Genomic DNA, 14,294 nt, shown 5'->3' with positions numbered 1-14,294 from the left:
TGGGAAAGCAGTGGAAGATGGCTCAAGTGCTTGGATCCGTACACCCGCAAGGGAGACCTGGAAGAAGCTCCTGGCTCCTGGCTCCTAGCTTCAGATTGGCTCAGCTCTGGCCTTTGCAGCCATTTGGGGAGTGGACTAGCGGATAGAAGACCTCTCTCTCTCTCTCTCTCTCCACCTCTCTCTGTAACTCTTTCAAATAAGTAAATAAAATAAATCTTTAAAAAAAGTACAGAAGACACAAATTTACAAGATATATATATAGCAAACAACAAATATATATTTATGTATATAGCAATCAACAAATGAAAAGATGTTCAACAACATTTGTCAATAGAGAAACAGAAATTAAGACAAATATGAAGTACTACTACACACCCATTAGAATGGCCAAAATCCAAAACAATGACAATTCTAAGGATGCAGAGAAATAGGAATTCACATTCACCGCTAGCAAGAATGTAAAAATGTATCTCTTTGGAAGATAGGCTGGCAGTTTATTTAAAAACTAAACATAGTCTTACCATATGACCTCGTAAGCATACCCTTCAGATCTACCTGATTTGAAAACTTACGTGCACACTGAAACCTAAACACAGATGTTTGTTTATAGCAGCTTAATTCAACACCACCAAAAACAGGAAGCAAACAAGGTGCCCTTCAATAGGTGAAATGAATAAACAAATGGAAGTACAGCCAGATAGTTTAAACAATAAAAAGGAATGAGCTATCAATGCATACAAAGTCACTGATGAATCTTAAATACATATTAAGTGAAAGAAGTCAATCTGGAAAGGTTACATACTACATGATTCCACTTATGTGACATTCTAGAACAGACAAATTTATGGAGACAATAAAAGATCTGTGGTGGCCAGGGCCTGGAAAGGAAGGGGATTAAATAGGCAAAGCACAAGGGATTTCTTCAGGGTAGTGAAACTAATATTCTGCCTGATACCCTAATGGTGAATAAATGTCCTATGCATTTGTCAAAACCCACAGAACTTCATTACACAGAGAATGGACCTTGGGGCTGGTGCTGTGGCACAGCAGATAAAGCTGCCGCCTGCAGCTGGCATCCCATATGGACACCAGTTCTAGTTCTGGCTGCTCCACTTCTGATCCAGCTCTCTGCTATGGCCTGGGAAAGCAGTAGAAGATGGCCCAAGTCCTTGGGCCCCTGCACCAGCATGGGAGACCCGGAAGAAGCTCCTGGCTCCTGGCTTTGGATCTACCCAGCTCCAGCTCCAGCCATTGTGGCCATTTGGGGGGTGAACCAGCAGATGGAAGAATCAATCAATCTCCACCCCCACCCCCCGTCTCTCTGTAACTCTAACTTTCAAGTAAATAAATAAATCTTTAAAATAAAGAGTAGACTTCAATGCATGCAAATTTTTTTAACTTTTATTTAGTAAATATAATTTTCCAAAGTACAGTTTATGGATTACAATGGCTTCCCCCCGCCCCAAACTTCCCTCCCACTCACACCTCTCCCATCTCCTGCTCCCTCTCCCATTCCATTCACATCAAGATTCATTTTCAATTACAATGTACGCAAAATTTTTAAAAGATTTATTTATTTGAAAGGGAGAGAGAGAGAGAGAGAAATCTTCCATTTGCTGTTTCACTCCCCAAATGGCTGTAATAGCCAGGGCTAGGCAGGTCTAAGCCAAGATCCAGGAGCTTCATCTGAGTCTCCCATGTGGGTGCAGGGGCCCAAGCACTTTGGCCATCTTCCGCTGCTCTACCCAGGTGCATTAGCAGGGAGCTGGACTGGAAGTGGAGCAGCTGGGACTTAAATTGGCACCTATATGGGATGCTGCCTCCGCAGACCTTAGCTTAACCTGCTGTGCCACAGCACGGATCCCAGTGTATGCAAATTTAAAAAAAATATTAAGGAGGCTGGGAATCTCAGGATAGACTGCAGAATGTGACAAAAGAATCTAACTGCATCACAAATTTATGAAACAGTCTCATTAAAAGGGCTATGGTGAAAAGGTGCTGACCCAAGTAACTGGAAATAAAAGGAACTCGTAATACTAAAGGTAAAAGGAATTGTGCATAAACACTGCATTCTAGTTGATAAGGTTTGTCTTTGCAAGAGGGTGCTGATGAACAGTTCTGAAATATCCAAGTTTCTCACTGCTAGGGTGGAAGGTTACAGATAAGCCAGGAGAGGAGGCTAGTCTGACCCATGTGGTAATGGCTTTGAACTAGAAACATCAGGGGCAACCATTTAGTTTAGTAGTTAAGACCTGCATCCCATATTGGAGTGCTTGGGTTTGCCTCCCAGATCCAGCTTTCTGGTAATACCAACTCTAGGAGTTAGCAGGTGATGGCTCAAGTAATTGGGCTCTTGCCACTTACATGGACTGAGTTCCCAGATCCTGGATATAGCCTGGCCCACTCCTGGCTGTTTAGCGTTCTCCCTCTCCCCTCTCCCCACCCCCTTCCTTCTCTCTTTCTCTCTCTCTCTTTCTCATGCTGTCTCTCAAAAAAAAAAAAAAAATGAAAGACATGAGCATGACCTTAAGTTGAGCGTAATATAGATACAAATGGACATAGGTTCAGTATACATATATGTATTTCCTTACTACCTTGGCTTGAGGAGGCCTAGAAGTAACAGGAGCATACCTACTGCCTATCTTGGTTTCCAAGACCATTCTCCATTTGAAAGAAACCAGCTCCTTAGAGAAACGGCTGATTCTAGTACTGGGTCAGGGAATATATTAACATGGGTGTGGAGTATATCACAGTGCCAAAAAATAAAGAGGTGCTCAAGGGAAAAAAAAAAAAAAACTCACAATGATAAGGAAACAGACCCAACTGAGTTTTCAATGGCCAAAGCCTGGTCAATTTGGGCAACAAAATATAGTAGTATAGCCCAAAGTACAGAATAAATAAGAGCCTATACTGACATAAATGACTGAATAAATAAATAAATGGAAGAGAATGGATAGATATCGAAGAGCAATTCTAAATAATTTCTGTAGGGGCCAGCGTTGTGGTGCAGTAGGTTAATCTTCTGCCTGTGGTGCCGGCATCCCATATGGGCACTGGTTCAAGTCCCAGGTCCTCCACTTCAGATCCAGCTGCCTGCTAATGCACCTGGAAAAGCAGTAGAAGGTGGCCCAAGTCCTTGGGCCCCTGCACCCACATGGAAGACCCAGAAGAAGTTCCTGGCTTCGGATCGGCGCAGCTCCCGCCATTGCGGCCATTTGAGGAGTGAACCAGTGGACAGAAGACCTTTCTCTCTGTCTCTCCCTCTCAGTGTCTATAACTCTACCTCTCAAATAAGTAAATAAAATCTTAAAAAATAATTTCTGTAAATATTTCACCCTCAAGAAGGTAGAACATAACTCCCTAGTCCTTATGTGTGGGCTACACATGACTTCCTTGTGAAGAATACAGGACGGAAAGGTGGGAGGGGGGGCGTGGTATGGCTGTACAGAGGAGAAATGGACAAACACTACCTCAGGCAGGTGATCAAGGTTAACATTAGCAGTGATAAGTCATGCTGACAGTATGTTCTCTTGATATGATGTGATAAGAAGGACACTTGACTCCTGTGTTCTTTCTTCCAAAACCCATAACCTCCATCTAATTATGAGGACAAACATCAGTTAAATTCCAATTGAGAGGCATTCTACAGCATATCAGTACTCAAAACTGTCAAGGGTCACTAAAAACAAGACCAACCTGAGAAACTCGCAGAGCCAAGAGGAAACCAAGGAGACATGATGACTTCATATCATCATGGCATTCTAGATGGGTCATTAGGTAAAAACTTAGAAAATCTGAATGGAATATGTACTAGTTATTAAATTTAAAACTGGGGAAGGCATCTAGCCTAGCAGTTAAGACGTCAATGAAGACACCCACGGCCCATATCAGAGTGCCTGGGTTTGATTCCCAGCTCTAGGTTCTGACTCCAGCTTCCTACCAATGCAGACCCTGGATGGCAGCTGGGGATGGCTCAAGTGGTTGGGTCCCTGCCACCCATGTGAGAGAGAGACCTGGATTGAGTTCCTGGCTCAGGGAGTCTCTGGGTTCCGCCTCAGCCCAGTCCTGGCTGTTGCAAGCATTTGGGGAGTGAATCAGTGGGTAGGAGCTGTCTCTCTCTGTATCTCTACCTCTTGAAAAAAAATAAATATTTTTTAAAAAATAAAATTAAATAAATGAGGGAAAGACTAGAGGATATCAGTTCTGGAAGTTGCCTATTTCCCTATGAAGAAATCTAAAGGAATCCGGTAAAACCTGTAGCCATCATCATAGGTTTCATCTTAAACATTCAGCAAATAAAACTGGAGTGGTTTATGGCCCCATAGAGCTTTGATATGGGTTACTTTTTTTTTGTTCCAAGTTCAAAAAGTGGCAGTTAGGACTGGCATTCTCCCAGGCTAAGTGTTTATGGGAAGTTAAAGTATTAGGAAGATGATGGGTTTTGAAGAATAATTTTTTTTCCTCCCCACACAATCCGCACAGTTGCTGTAGTCAAACAGCTAGAGGGAAGCCTAGCGGAGGTGACCATGGTAGGTTTCTCCATGAGTTGGAGCCTAGCATGTTTTCCTTTGTTCTCAGTTTTTCTCTGGAGAACAATTGTGACGTTTTCACAGTGTGGCAGAACAAACAGAGCTGTTTCATAATTTATTTGGTGGGTTTCATTTCAAGTACTGTCATGTTTTTCATTTGATCACATTTGACTGTTAAGATTTATTTTCTTCTCTGGGCTGTTGGGGAGTTATGCTGAGGCTCAGCTGGTGGTCTGGGAGAACACAGCCTCCTCCATAATACACTTAGGCTTTGAAGTCCTCCATGACTCTTCTCTAGTTTATTGCCCATATCTAATTGTCCCTATCGATTCTCCCTCTGAAGTTTCTCCAGAACTTGTTATTCCTTCCCCTCCATTCCTCTTGTCTTCACTGAGGTCTTTTGATCTTTTGCCTAGACTTTTAAAAAGTAACAATTTCACTGGACTGTCTCTGAGCCAACTTCCCTTCAATCCATCCAGCACACTGCCAAATGTTCTCTCAAATTCAAATCTGATCATATCATCCGGGTACTACTAAATCATTTGATGGTGTCTTGGTTACGAGATAAGGTCCCAAAGCACATAGAGTCTGGACTCTACCTGGAATTCTAATCGGATCTGCCTCTCTATCCCCTACCATCTTCCCTCCAGCTCCAACTGCCACACCTTCCCCACACAGCAGCCATGGATCTCAAACACACAGACTCTGTGTTTCTTGAATACAAAGGGTTATCTCTTGCTGCTGGTGCCACTACCTCTGCTGCTCTCAGTACCAGGATGTCTTCTCAGACAGTTAAGGAGGAGCAAGGTGCACTAGGTAGAAAGAAAAGGGAGTGAAGCAAAGAAGGGAATCAAAGAACATTATTAAAACAGCCCAATGCTGTGCTCATATCTGGGTGCTTCAGAAATACTGAATGAATGAATGAATGAATGAAGTGCTGACCATGAGGCCCAGGCTGCAAGAGCAGGCAAGAGAGCACAGATGGACTTTGAGAACAAGCTCTGAATATTTTCCTATTCTTGAAGCCCCGTTTCCAGTTTCTCCCCCTCCAATTCTTCCAGGTCTCCGCATGTCTGTTTCTTCTAATTTACAGACCATTCTCACACTACCTCAGACACATTTAACCATGCCATGCATAATTTATTTATTCATTCCTCATAAATCAATCCCTCTAGCTATCTGGGAAACAAAAACCCACTTGTACTGCCTTTCAAGCTCCTTCTAGCTAATCTTTTTATGTGCTATTGTGTCTGGTATAAGACGTCATATTTTAGACACAGTTTCAGCACCAACTAACAAGGATTTTTGTGACCTTTTCTCCCTTTTTTCCTTATTAGGAAACTCAATGTAAAAACATTCAATCAAGCAAAAAGACTTGGAAAGCAAAGCAAGAAAATTCCATCACTATGGAGTGTTGACAGTGGACTCATTTCCGTGTGTGTGACTCACAGAAAGCGGTCTTGTTATTTTACAGTCAGACTTTGTAAACCACAAGTTATAATTCCCCTATAAAGACGAGTGAAATGTGTCAAACACAGTCGACAATCAGAGACGTCAGAAATCTTGTTATGCCTTAGTTTTCTAGTCTATGAAATGGGAATAATAGATAGTCACTTGCCCTAAACTTCTACTATGAGTAATGTGAATACGCAAAGAACACTTTACTGATACAGATTCCATATGAGATCATTTTCTATTAGAAGCAATGATGATAAGCACTCTTGATTAACCAAAAGGCTTAAGCAGAGGAAGCCAGTTTAAGATCATGGATAGCCTAAGTAACCTCTTCACTAGAGCCACTCCTGATTGGTATAACTATGATGGTTATAAGAACACAGAAATGGAAATGATAGGCAAACACCTTTGGTAGAAGTAGGTAAATATGAAAACCACTAAATACAAAACCATGAGTACCTTTCTTTTATTAACTTTAAATTCAGGGGCTCATCCCTAGGGTCACTTTCCTGAGGTATCTTTCCCAGGCAAATGTCTTGCCATTCTGTTTTAATCTATCATTTCTATACTGATATGTTGATCCCAAACTGGTTACCACCTCAGAGAGGTCTTCTCTGATCATTTATGAGCCACACACAAAAATAAGTCACTTAAGATATTCTGTAGTGATAGAATTATCTTGATTTGCTTTCTCATTGGTTTTACTTTAAGTATCATCTATTGTCATTCTATTTGTTTCCACCCAAGTACTTATCACAATGAGTAATTAACTAAGTAATCTGTTTACAGTCAGTCCTCTATATCTGCAGAGAAACAACTGAGGATACAAAACATTCTTTTAAACAACTCGATCTGTACTGAACAGATATAGACTTTTACCATGTCATGATTCCCTAAGCAACACTAATGAACTATTTACATTGCATTCAATTTTATTAGGTATTACAAGTAATCTAGACAAGATTTAAAGTACACAGGAAGACCGCTGAGGTTCTATGTAAATACTACACTATTGTATATAATGGATGTAAGTATTCTCAGGGGGAACTAATCCCCATGGATATCAACTTCCCCAACCAGATTTAAGTTGCAGATCAATATCTGCCTTAATCTCCAGGCCTGCCAGAAGGGCCTGGCTCATAGAAGATGTTTAAGAACTATTTGCTGAAAAGCTGGATGAAGGAGTTCTGTCCTCACAGTGATGATAAGGTTAGTTCAAATTTCTTAGCATGACATCCAAGCCTGTGACCTATGTATTTGGGTTTATATTTTTGCCTTTTTATCTACTCCTATATAGAGAGTACTTCAAAATGCTAGGAATTCATAGTATTATGAAAAAACTATGTTTGGACTTCAAAATCTTTTTGCACCAAAACATGTTTATCTTTTAACTCCATTTTCCATGAACTTCTTGAAGTACCCTCATATTATGCTTTCTGCCTAGCTACTCTTCTTCTTACCAAATAACTAATCTTTCAAGATCCTACTCTAATACATCTTTTCTGTGAAATCATCTCAGATACACACATACACATACATAGACATATGTACACATTGCTTCCTCTGCTAAGTTCCTATAAGAGCTATTATTATACTTATAACATAGGATTATAGCAGTAATATTATAATAATGATATCTAACATTTTATTGAGCACTTAACTCTCTGCTAAGTATAAGGGAGTACTATCACAAATATATCACAAATACTTATGGATAGATTCAACTTCATAAAAGCAGGCACAGTGGCTTAAAGCCTTGCTAATTCCAAGGTCCTAGTGAAGTGACCACAATGTCATATGCCCTTGATACAAATTTGCTAAATAACAAATTCTGACAGTAGCTCCTTGTCCCCTGACTTTATTTTGAAAATGCAATCCTAATCAAAAAATCGGACAATAGTTTTACAGAAAGTATACAATTGTAAAGTGATGTAGTCTTTTCTAAGTACAACACGAAACTTAGAAGTCATAAGGAAAAGGGGCGACATACTTGGCTACATAAAAATTATAAGTATTTGTAGATTTTTTAAAAACTAAAGTAAAAAGACAAACCAAAAATGGAAAAAAAATGTATTGAACCTACATTAGATAGGTTAATGATAATATAGGAAGGGTAGTGATAAATAAGAAACACATCAACCCATTAGACAAACAGGAATGTCATATGAACAGGAAACTTCCAGAAAAAGAAATTAAAATAATAACAGAAATTTTTATTCTATCATACTGTAAATATGAAAAAAGAATTGTAATATTTGGCACTGGTAAGGCTAAGGGGGAAAAAGCAGTCTTATACACTATATACTTTAAAAAAGATATATATATCTTTTGATATACCTATCTAGTTGTTCACTGTAACATTATTTGTAATAGCAAAAGACTGGAGACAACTGAAATATGCATCAATAGAACACTAAAAATCTGGTTAAATAAACTATGGTACAATAATACTATTGAAATTATATGTAGGCCGGTGCTGCAGCTCAATAGGCTAATGCTCCGCCTGCGGCGCCGGCAACCCGGGTTCTAGTCCTGGTTGGGACGCTGGATTCTGTGCCGGTTGCTCCTCTTCCAGTCCAGCTCTCTGTTGTGGCCCAGGAGTGCAGTGGAGGATGGCCCAAGTCCTTGGGCCCTGCACCTGCATGGGAGACCAGGAGGAAGCACCTGGCTCCTGGCTTTGGATCATCGTGGTGTGCCGGCCGCAGTGGCCATTGGGGAGTAAATCAATGGAAAAGGAAGACCTTTCTCTCTGTCTCTCTCTCTCACTGTCCACTCTGCCTGTCAAAAAAAAAAAAAAAAAAAGCAGGCTAGATGCCAAAAAAAAAATTAAAAAAAAAAAAAAGAAATTATATGTAACCATTAAAAGAAAGACGTCCTCCCAAAAAGAAAGAAGTAGTTAGGTAACCAATGAGAGTTAAAATTCTCATTTTATGAATGTATTCCAATCAATTGAAAAATACAATTATAAAAAGGGGACAGATTTGAACATGTACTTCATCATCAAAGAGGATATAATGTTAGCAAGTAAGTATATGAAATGATACTCAAGAGCATTGGTCATTAAAGAGATTAAATTGAAACTGTGATGAGATAACACTATATTCCTATTAGGATAATTCAAATAAAAATTACTGAAAATACCAACAGCTGTCGGAGATGTGGAGCAAACAGAATTCTCATACATAGTTAGTCCAGATGCAAAATGGTCCAGGCCCTGTGGAAAATGCCTTGGCAGTTTCTTAGAAGGGTAAACACCCATTCACCATATGATCTAGTCATCCCACTTCTGAATACACCACTCAGCAAGAAAAAGGATTGAACAATGTAGATGAGTCTCCAAGGCATTAAACTGGATGAAAGAAGTCAGTCTCAAAAGGTGATGTGATTCCATGTATCTGACATCCTTGAAAAGAAGAAACTACAGAGACAGAGAAAAGATCAAAGGTTAGAGGGGCTAGGGAGGAGGGAGGTCTGACTGCATACAAGTAGCCAGAGAGGTTTCTTCAGGAGGTTGAATTGTTCTGGATTCTGGCAGTGGTGGTGATTACAAGACTCTAGGCATGTGTGAAAACTCATAGGACTGTGTGGCAGAAAATAAGTGAATTTTACTCTACATAAAATTGTAAACATCTTTTAAGAGATGAATCAGTAGTCATGATACCTTCTATTTCTCGGTCTAAAGGAGGAACATCGTCTCTCATGGAGAAATCCATAGCTGTGCCCGGTATGTCCATCAAGTCTTCATCACTGGAGCTGCTCCGGAAGCTACTAAAACTCCCTTGCTGAAAGCCTCTGTTATCCATGGCTCCTGTGCACAAAGAAAAATTGGGGAGTTGTAACAATGACCTCCAAGTCCTGTAACACTTTTATAATGGCAATAAATACACATAACACAAGATGTACCATTTAAATAATTTTGGAGTATACAGTTCAGTAGCATTGAGTCCATTTACAATGGTGCACAACCAACCCCACTATCCATTCCCTGAACTATTTTGTCATTCTCAGCAGAAACTCTGTACCTAGTAAACAGTTAACTCCCCATCTCCAAACCTTTGGTAACTTTTATTATATTTTCTATCTCTATCAATTTGCCAGTTCTGGATATTTAATAAAAATAGAACTATACAACATGTGGTCTTTTGTGTCTGCTTCTTTAACTTAGCATAATGGTTTCAAGGTTCATCCATGTTGTAGAATGCATCACTAATTCATTCCTTTTTAAGGATGAATAATATTCCATTGACTTAATAGATTATATTTTATTTATTTATTTTTATTTTTTTTATTTGACAGGTAGAGCTATAGACAGTGAGAGAGAGACAGAGAGAAAGGTCTTCACTCCGCTAGTTCACCCCCCAAATGGCCGCCACGGCCTGCGCTGTGCCGATGCGAAGCCAGGAGCCAGGTGCTTCCTCCTGGTCTCCCATGCGGGTGCAGGGGCCCAAGCACTCGGGCCATCTCCACTGCCTTCCCAGGACATAGCAGAGAGTTGGACTGGAAGAGGAGCAACTGTGACCAGAACTCGATGCCCATATGGGATGCCAGTACCGCAGGTGGAGGATTAACCAAGTGAGCCACGGCGCCGGCCCGATTATATTTTATTTATTTATTCACAGCTGAAGGACATTTAAGTAATTTTTACTTTGTTGGTTGCCATTTATGTCTTCGCTCATGCTCTTATTTTGATGATCTTGATATAAAAACCACTAAAATATATTCAGTTACCAACTAGATGGAATTTATCTCTAGCCTTTTCTATGTAGTTGATAGCAGTTTTTTGGAAAACAATTCAAATGAGCATAAAATGAAATGAAGGCATATGTAAAAATGTAACGGGAGTTCACAAGCAATCAATTGAAAAAATTAAATATTAGTATTGAGAAACATGTTGGCTATTTGGGGAAAAAATTATGTTATGCTACTGACTATCCCAGAGCTTCGCACACAAAGTGGATGCATAGAAATGACAGATGATTGGGGCTAGCATTGTACCATAATGGGTAAAGTCACTGCCTGTAGTGCCAGCATCCCATGTGGGTGCCGGTTTGAGTTCCGGCTACTCCACTTCTGATCCAGTGCCCTATTAATATGCTTAATCAAAAAAGATAGCCCAAGTGCTTGGGCCCTGCACCCCCATGGGAGACCTGGAAGAATCTCCTGGCTCATGGCTTTAGACCTGTCCAGTTTTAGCCATTGCAGCCATTTTGCAGCCAGTGGATGGAAGATCTCTCTGTCTCTCCTTGTCTCTATCTGTATCTCTGCTTTTCAAATAAACAAATATTTTTAAAAAATAAATGACAGATGACTGACATAGGGAAAAAGAGGTATACTATGCCATTGAATGATGTCCTCTGCTCAATAATTTAACATGAAAATGAAAAAATTCCATATCAGAAGTATAAAATCTTCAGATTATAAATTTTACTCAAAAATCTTAGAATACTGATTTATATCTAGCATTGTATTTCCCCATTTCTAAAAAGATTATTTATTGATGGACTGATTTGAAAGGCAGAGCAACAGAGACAGAGAGACAGAGATTTTCCCTCTGCTGGTTCACTCCCTAAATGATCATCACAGCCAGGGCTGAGCCAGGCTGAAGCCAGGAGCCAGGAACTCCATCCTGGTGTCCCATATGGGTGACAGGGACCGACGTACCTGGGCCATCATCCACTTCCCTCCCAGGTGCATCAGTAGGAAGTTGGATCAGAAGCAGAGTAGCCAGGACTTGAATCTGCACTCCAATATGGGATACCAGCATCACAAGCAGCAGCTTAACCAAATGCAACACAATGCCAGCTGCTTCCCATTTTTTAAATCATAGGCAGCAAAGTTCTGCTGGATTAGACAAATAATATTCCTTTGAGATTTCCCGTTCTTTTAAGAAACTTGTAATTCATCAGGATTATTTGTAATGAATGTGTGAAAAATCAAATAGGATAAATTAAGTAATAGACCTAAGAAATGGAATCTTGGCAGATAAATATTTTATTTTTTAAAAAATTTTATTTGAAAGGCAGAATGTCACAGAGAGGGAGGGAGGGAGGGAAAGGGAGAGAGGGAGAGAGGGAGAGAGGGAGAGGGAGGGAGAGAGGGAGCGGGAGGGAGAGAGGGAGCGGGAGGGAGAGAGGGAGAGGGAGGGAGAGAGGGAGAGGGAGGAAGAGAGGGAGAGGGAGGAAGAGAGGGAGAGGGAGAGGGAGGGAGAGAGGGAGAGAGCTTCCCTCTGCTGCTTTATTACTCAAATGACGGCAACAGTCAGGTCTAGATAAGGCCAAAGCCAGAAGCCAGGAACTACATCCAAGCCTCCCACATGGGTGGTGGTAACCCAAGCACTTGATTCACTTTCTCTTTTTCCCAAGTGCATTTACAGGGAGCTAGATCAGAAGCAGAGCAGCAAGAACTTGAATTGGCATTCTGATAAGGGAGGTTGGCATCAAAGGTGGTGACTTAACCTGCTGTGCCACAATGCCAACCTCAAACATTTTAAACATGGAGTATAAAGCATACAGAACCAACATCCCAGGTCCTTATCAGTTTCCAGGTCCTTGGCTATGTGCTTAAAGTCAATTGTTTCATTTAATTTTTCTAACATTCCTATGTTGTAGCATTATCAGTCCTAGTTCAGATGAGGAATCTGAAGCTCTAAATCATGTGCTCAATTTCACAACACCTCACTTATGATAGAGACCCATCCTGACTGAAATGTGAGTGAAATTTAGGAATAATCTACTTCCATCACAGTGCTAACCAGGCCCGACCCTGCCTTAAAAAAAAGACTGCATTCTACTAGTACAGTAAATGTTGCAACACTTGACAAGGACAAATATTTTAACATTTGGATGTTCGAAGCAAGGATAACAGATTTACACAGAATCACATGACAGTATTTCCAATTTAGGGCTTCCTTTCCTTCTAAAGCTTGTTAGTTGTTGGAACATTATTCACAGGCTCTGTGTAAAGCATACTAAACATACAAACTTATTACTATTTATGTTATGTGTAGTAATGATCACTGTTGGCAACAGACAAAGCCATGAGCATACACACATAATGTGCAATAGCTGCAACTAAGGAGAACTAATGAAACCCTGAATTTCTCTCTTATTAGCCCCTTTCTAGAAAGGCTGACCTTAACGTTTGACTCCATGTTGTTAGTGTTTTCTACTCTTGCTTTGAGCTTGCCATCAGTGAATTTCTTGAAATCACTAAACTTTCTGTGTTCATTGCTAATTCTCTCTCACTTACTCAACAGACTTTTTGGGGGGCTGCAATTTTAGAAAAACATAAACTTCCTTTAAAAGGTCCAAAGGAATAGACATGAAACTGCTACCTGGAACAGAATTCTCAGTCTTTCCTTAAGGTTCATAATCTCAACACACTTGAACATCATAGGCCAGTTCTTTCGTTGACAATCTCTTAATTTTGATTTGAATTGATGTTTCCTCCTGAGTAGACTCAGGTTAGGGATCGCTGGCAGATATACTAGAGAAGGGATGCTGTGGTTTTCTAACTGCACCCTATCAAAGGGCACATGCTTTTTATCTGCCCCAATTAATAATGCTATTTATTAGTTCACCTCATAAAAGTGATGTTTTCCAGGCCTCTCCACTTTGAATATACATTGTCTCTTTATACTAGTGATTATTTTCTAATAAAGGTCCTTTAACACAAGTAAATAAACCATTTCTTATAAAACCATTCATTCATTCATTTATATATAAGTGGATTCCCCTTTTGCTTAGTGAGTTATAATCCATTGCTATTGTGTTTCATTTTCATGCCCAAATTTTCCAAACTTTGGTCAGTAGGGCCCTCTTCAAGGTGGCTTCTATGTCCTTTTGATATGTCTCCCATTATGCTTTGAGAATTCCCTTAACTTCTGTCACAAAAGACATTCCAGACTCATCTTGTACTTTTATGCTTCCACCCTTGGGATCAGCCATTTCTTCAAGGAATCCTGAATAGTTTTAGCAGGGAATGATACCTAGAAGGCAAAATCTGAGTGCTAGATGTGCTCATTGCTATTGGGGTATTGCTGCTCCCAAGCTCTGTCAGTGGAAAAAGGTAGGGAATACACATACACACATAAACATACATACACAGAGATACACATAAATATACACAACCATATATTTCTAAATATTTTCACATACATCTGTATTTTGAAAACATACATTTTATATAAGTATACAAATATTTTTTATATTTCTCTATACATATATAACCGTAAGTTCTCAATTATTTCACTTATTCCAACCCAAAATGACAGGATTCAATTTTTTAAAGATTTATCCAAAAGGCAGAGTG

The 14,294-nt window shown here is 39.9% G+C and overlaps 1 protein-coding gene across 2 annotated transcripts in view; it reads right to left on the bottom strand.

The window, feature by feature from the left end:
• The window catches only part of CLCN5 (Cl-/H+ antiporter 5), a 176,513-nt gene that overhangs the window by 42,985 nt on the left and 119,234 nt on the right, over window positions 1-14,294 (bottom strand). For both annotated transcript variants that reach the window (XM_008272337.5, XM_089323639.1), the window contains one exon: window positions 9,646-9,792. In XM_008272337.5, coding sequence (XP_008270559.1) covers window positions 9,646-9,792 — 147 coding nt within the window. The remainder of the gene's footprint in view (window positions 1-9,645; window positions 9,793-14,294) is intronic.

Source organism: Oryctolagus cuniculus, chromosome X, assembly GCF_051225735.1.
Source record: "Oryctolagus cuniculus isolate XC-2025 breed Fujian yellow rabbit chromosome X, ASM5122573v1, whole genome shotgun sequence".
Taxonomy (NCBI): Eukaryota; Metazoa; Chordata; class Mammalia; order Lagomorpha; family Leporidae; genus Oryctolagus; species Oryctolagus cuniculus.
The sequence above is the reverse complement of the archived record's forward strand: the minus strand, read 5'-3'. Positions and strand labels throughout refer to the sequence as shown.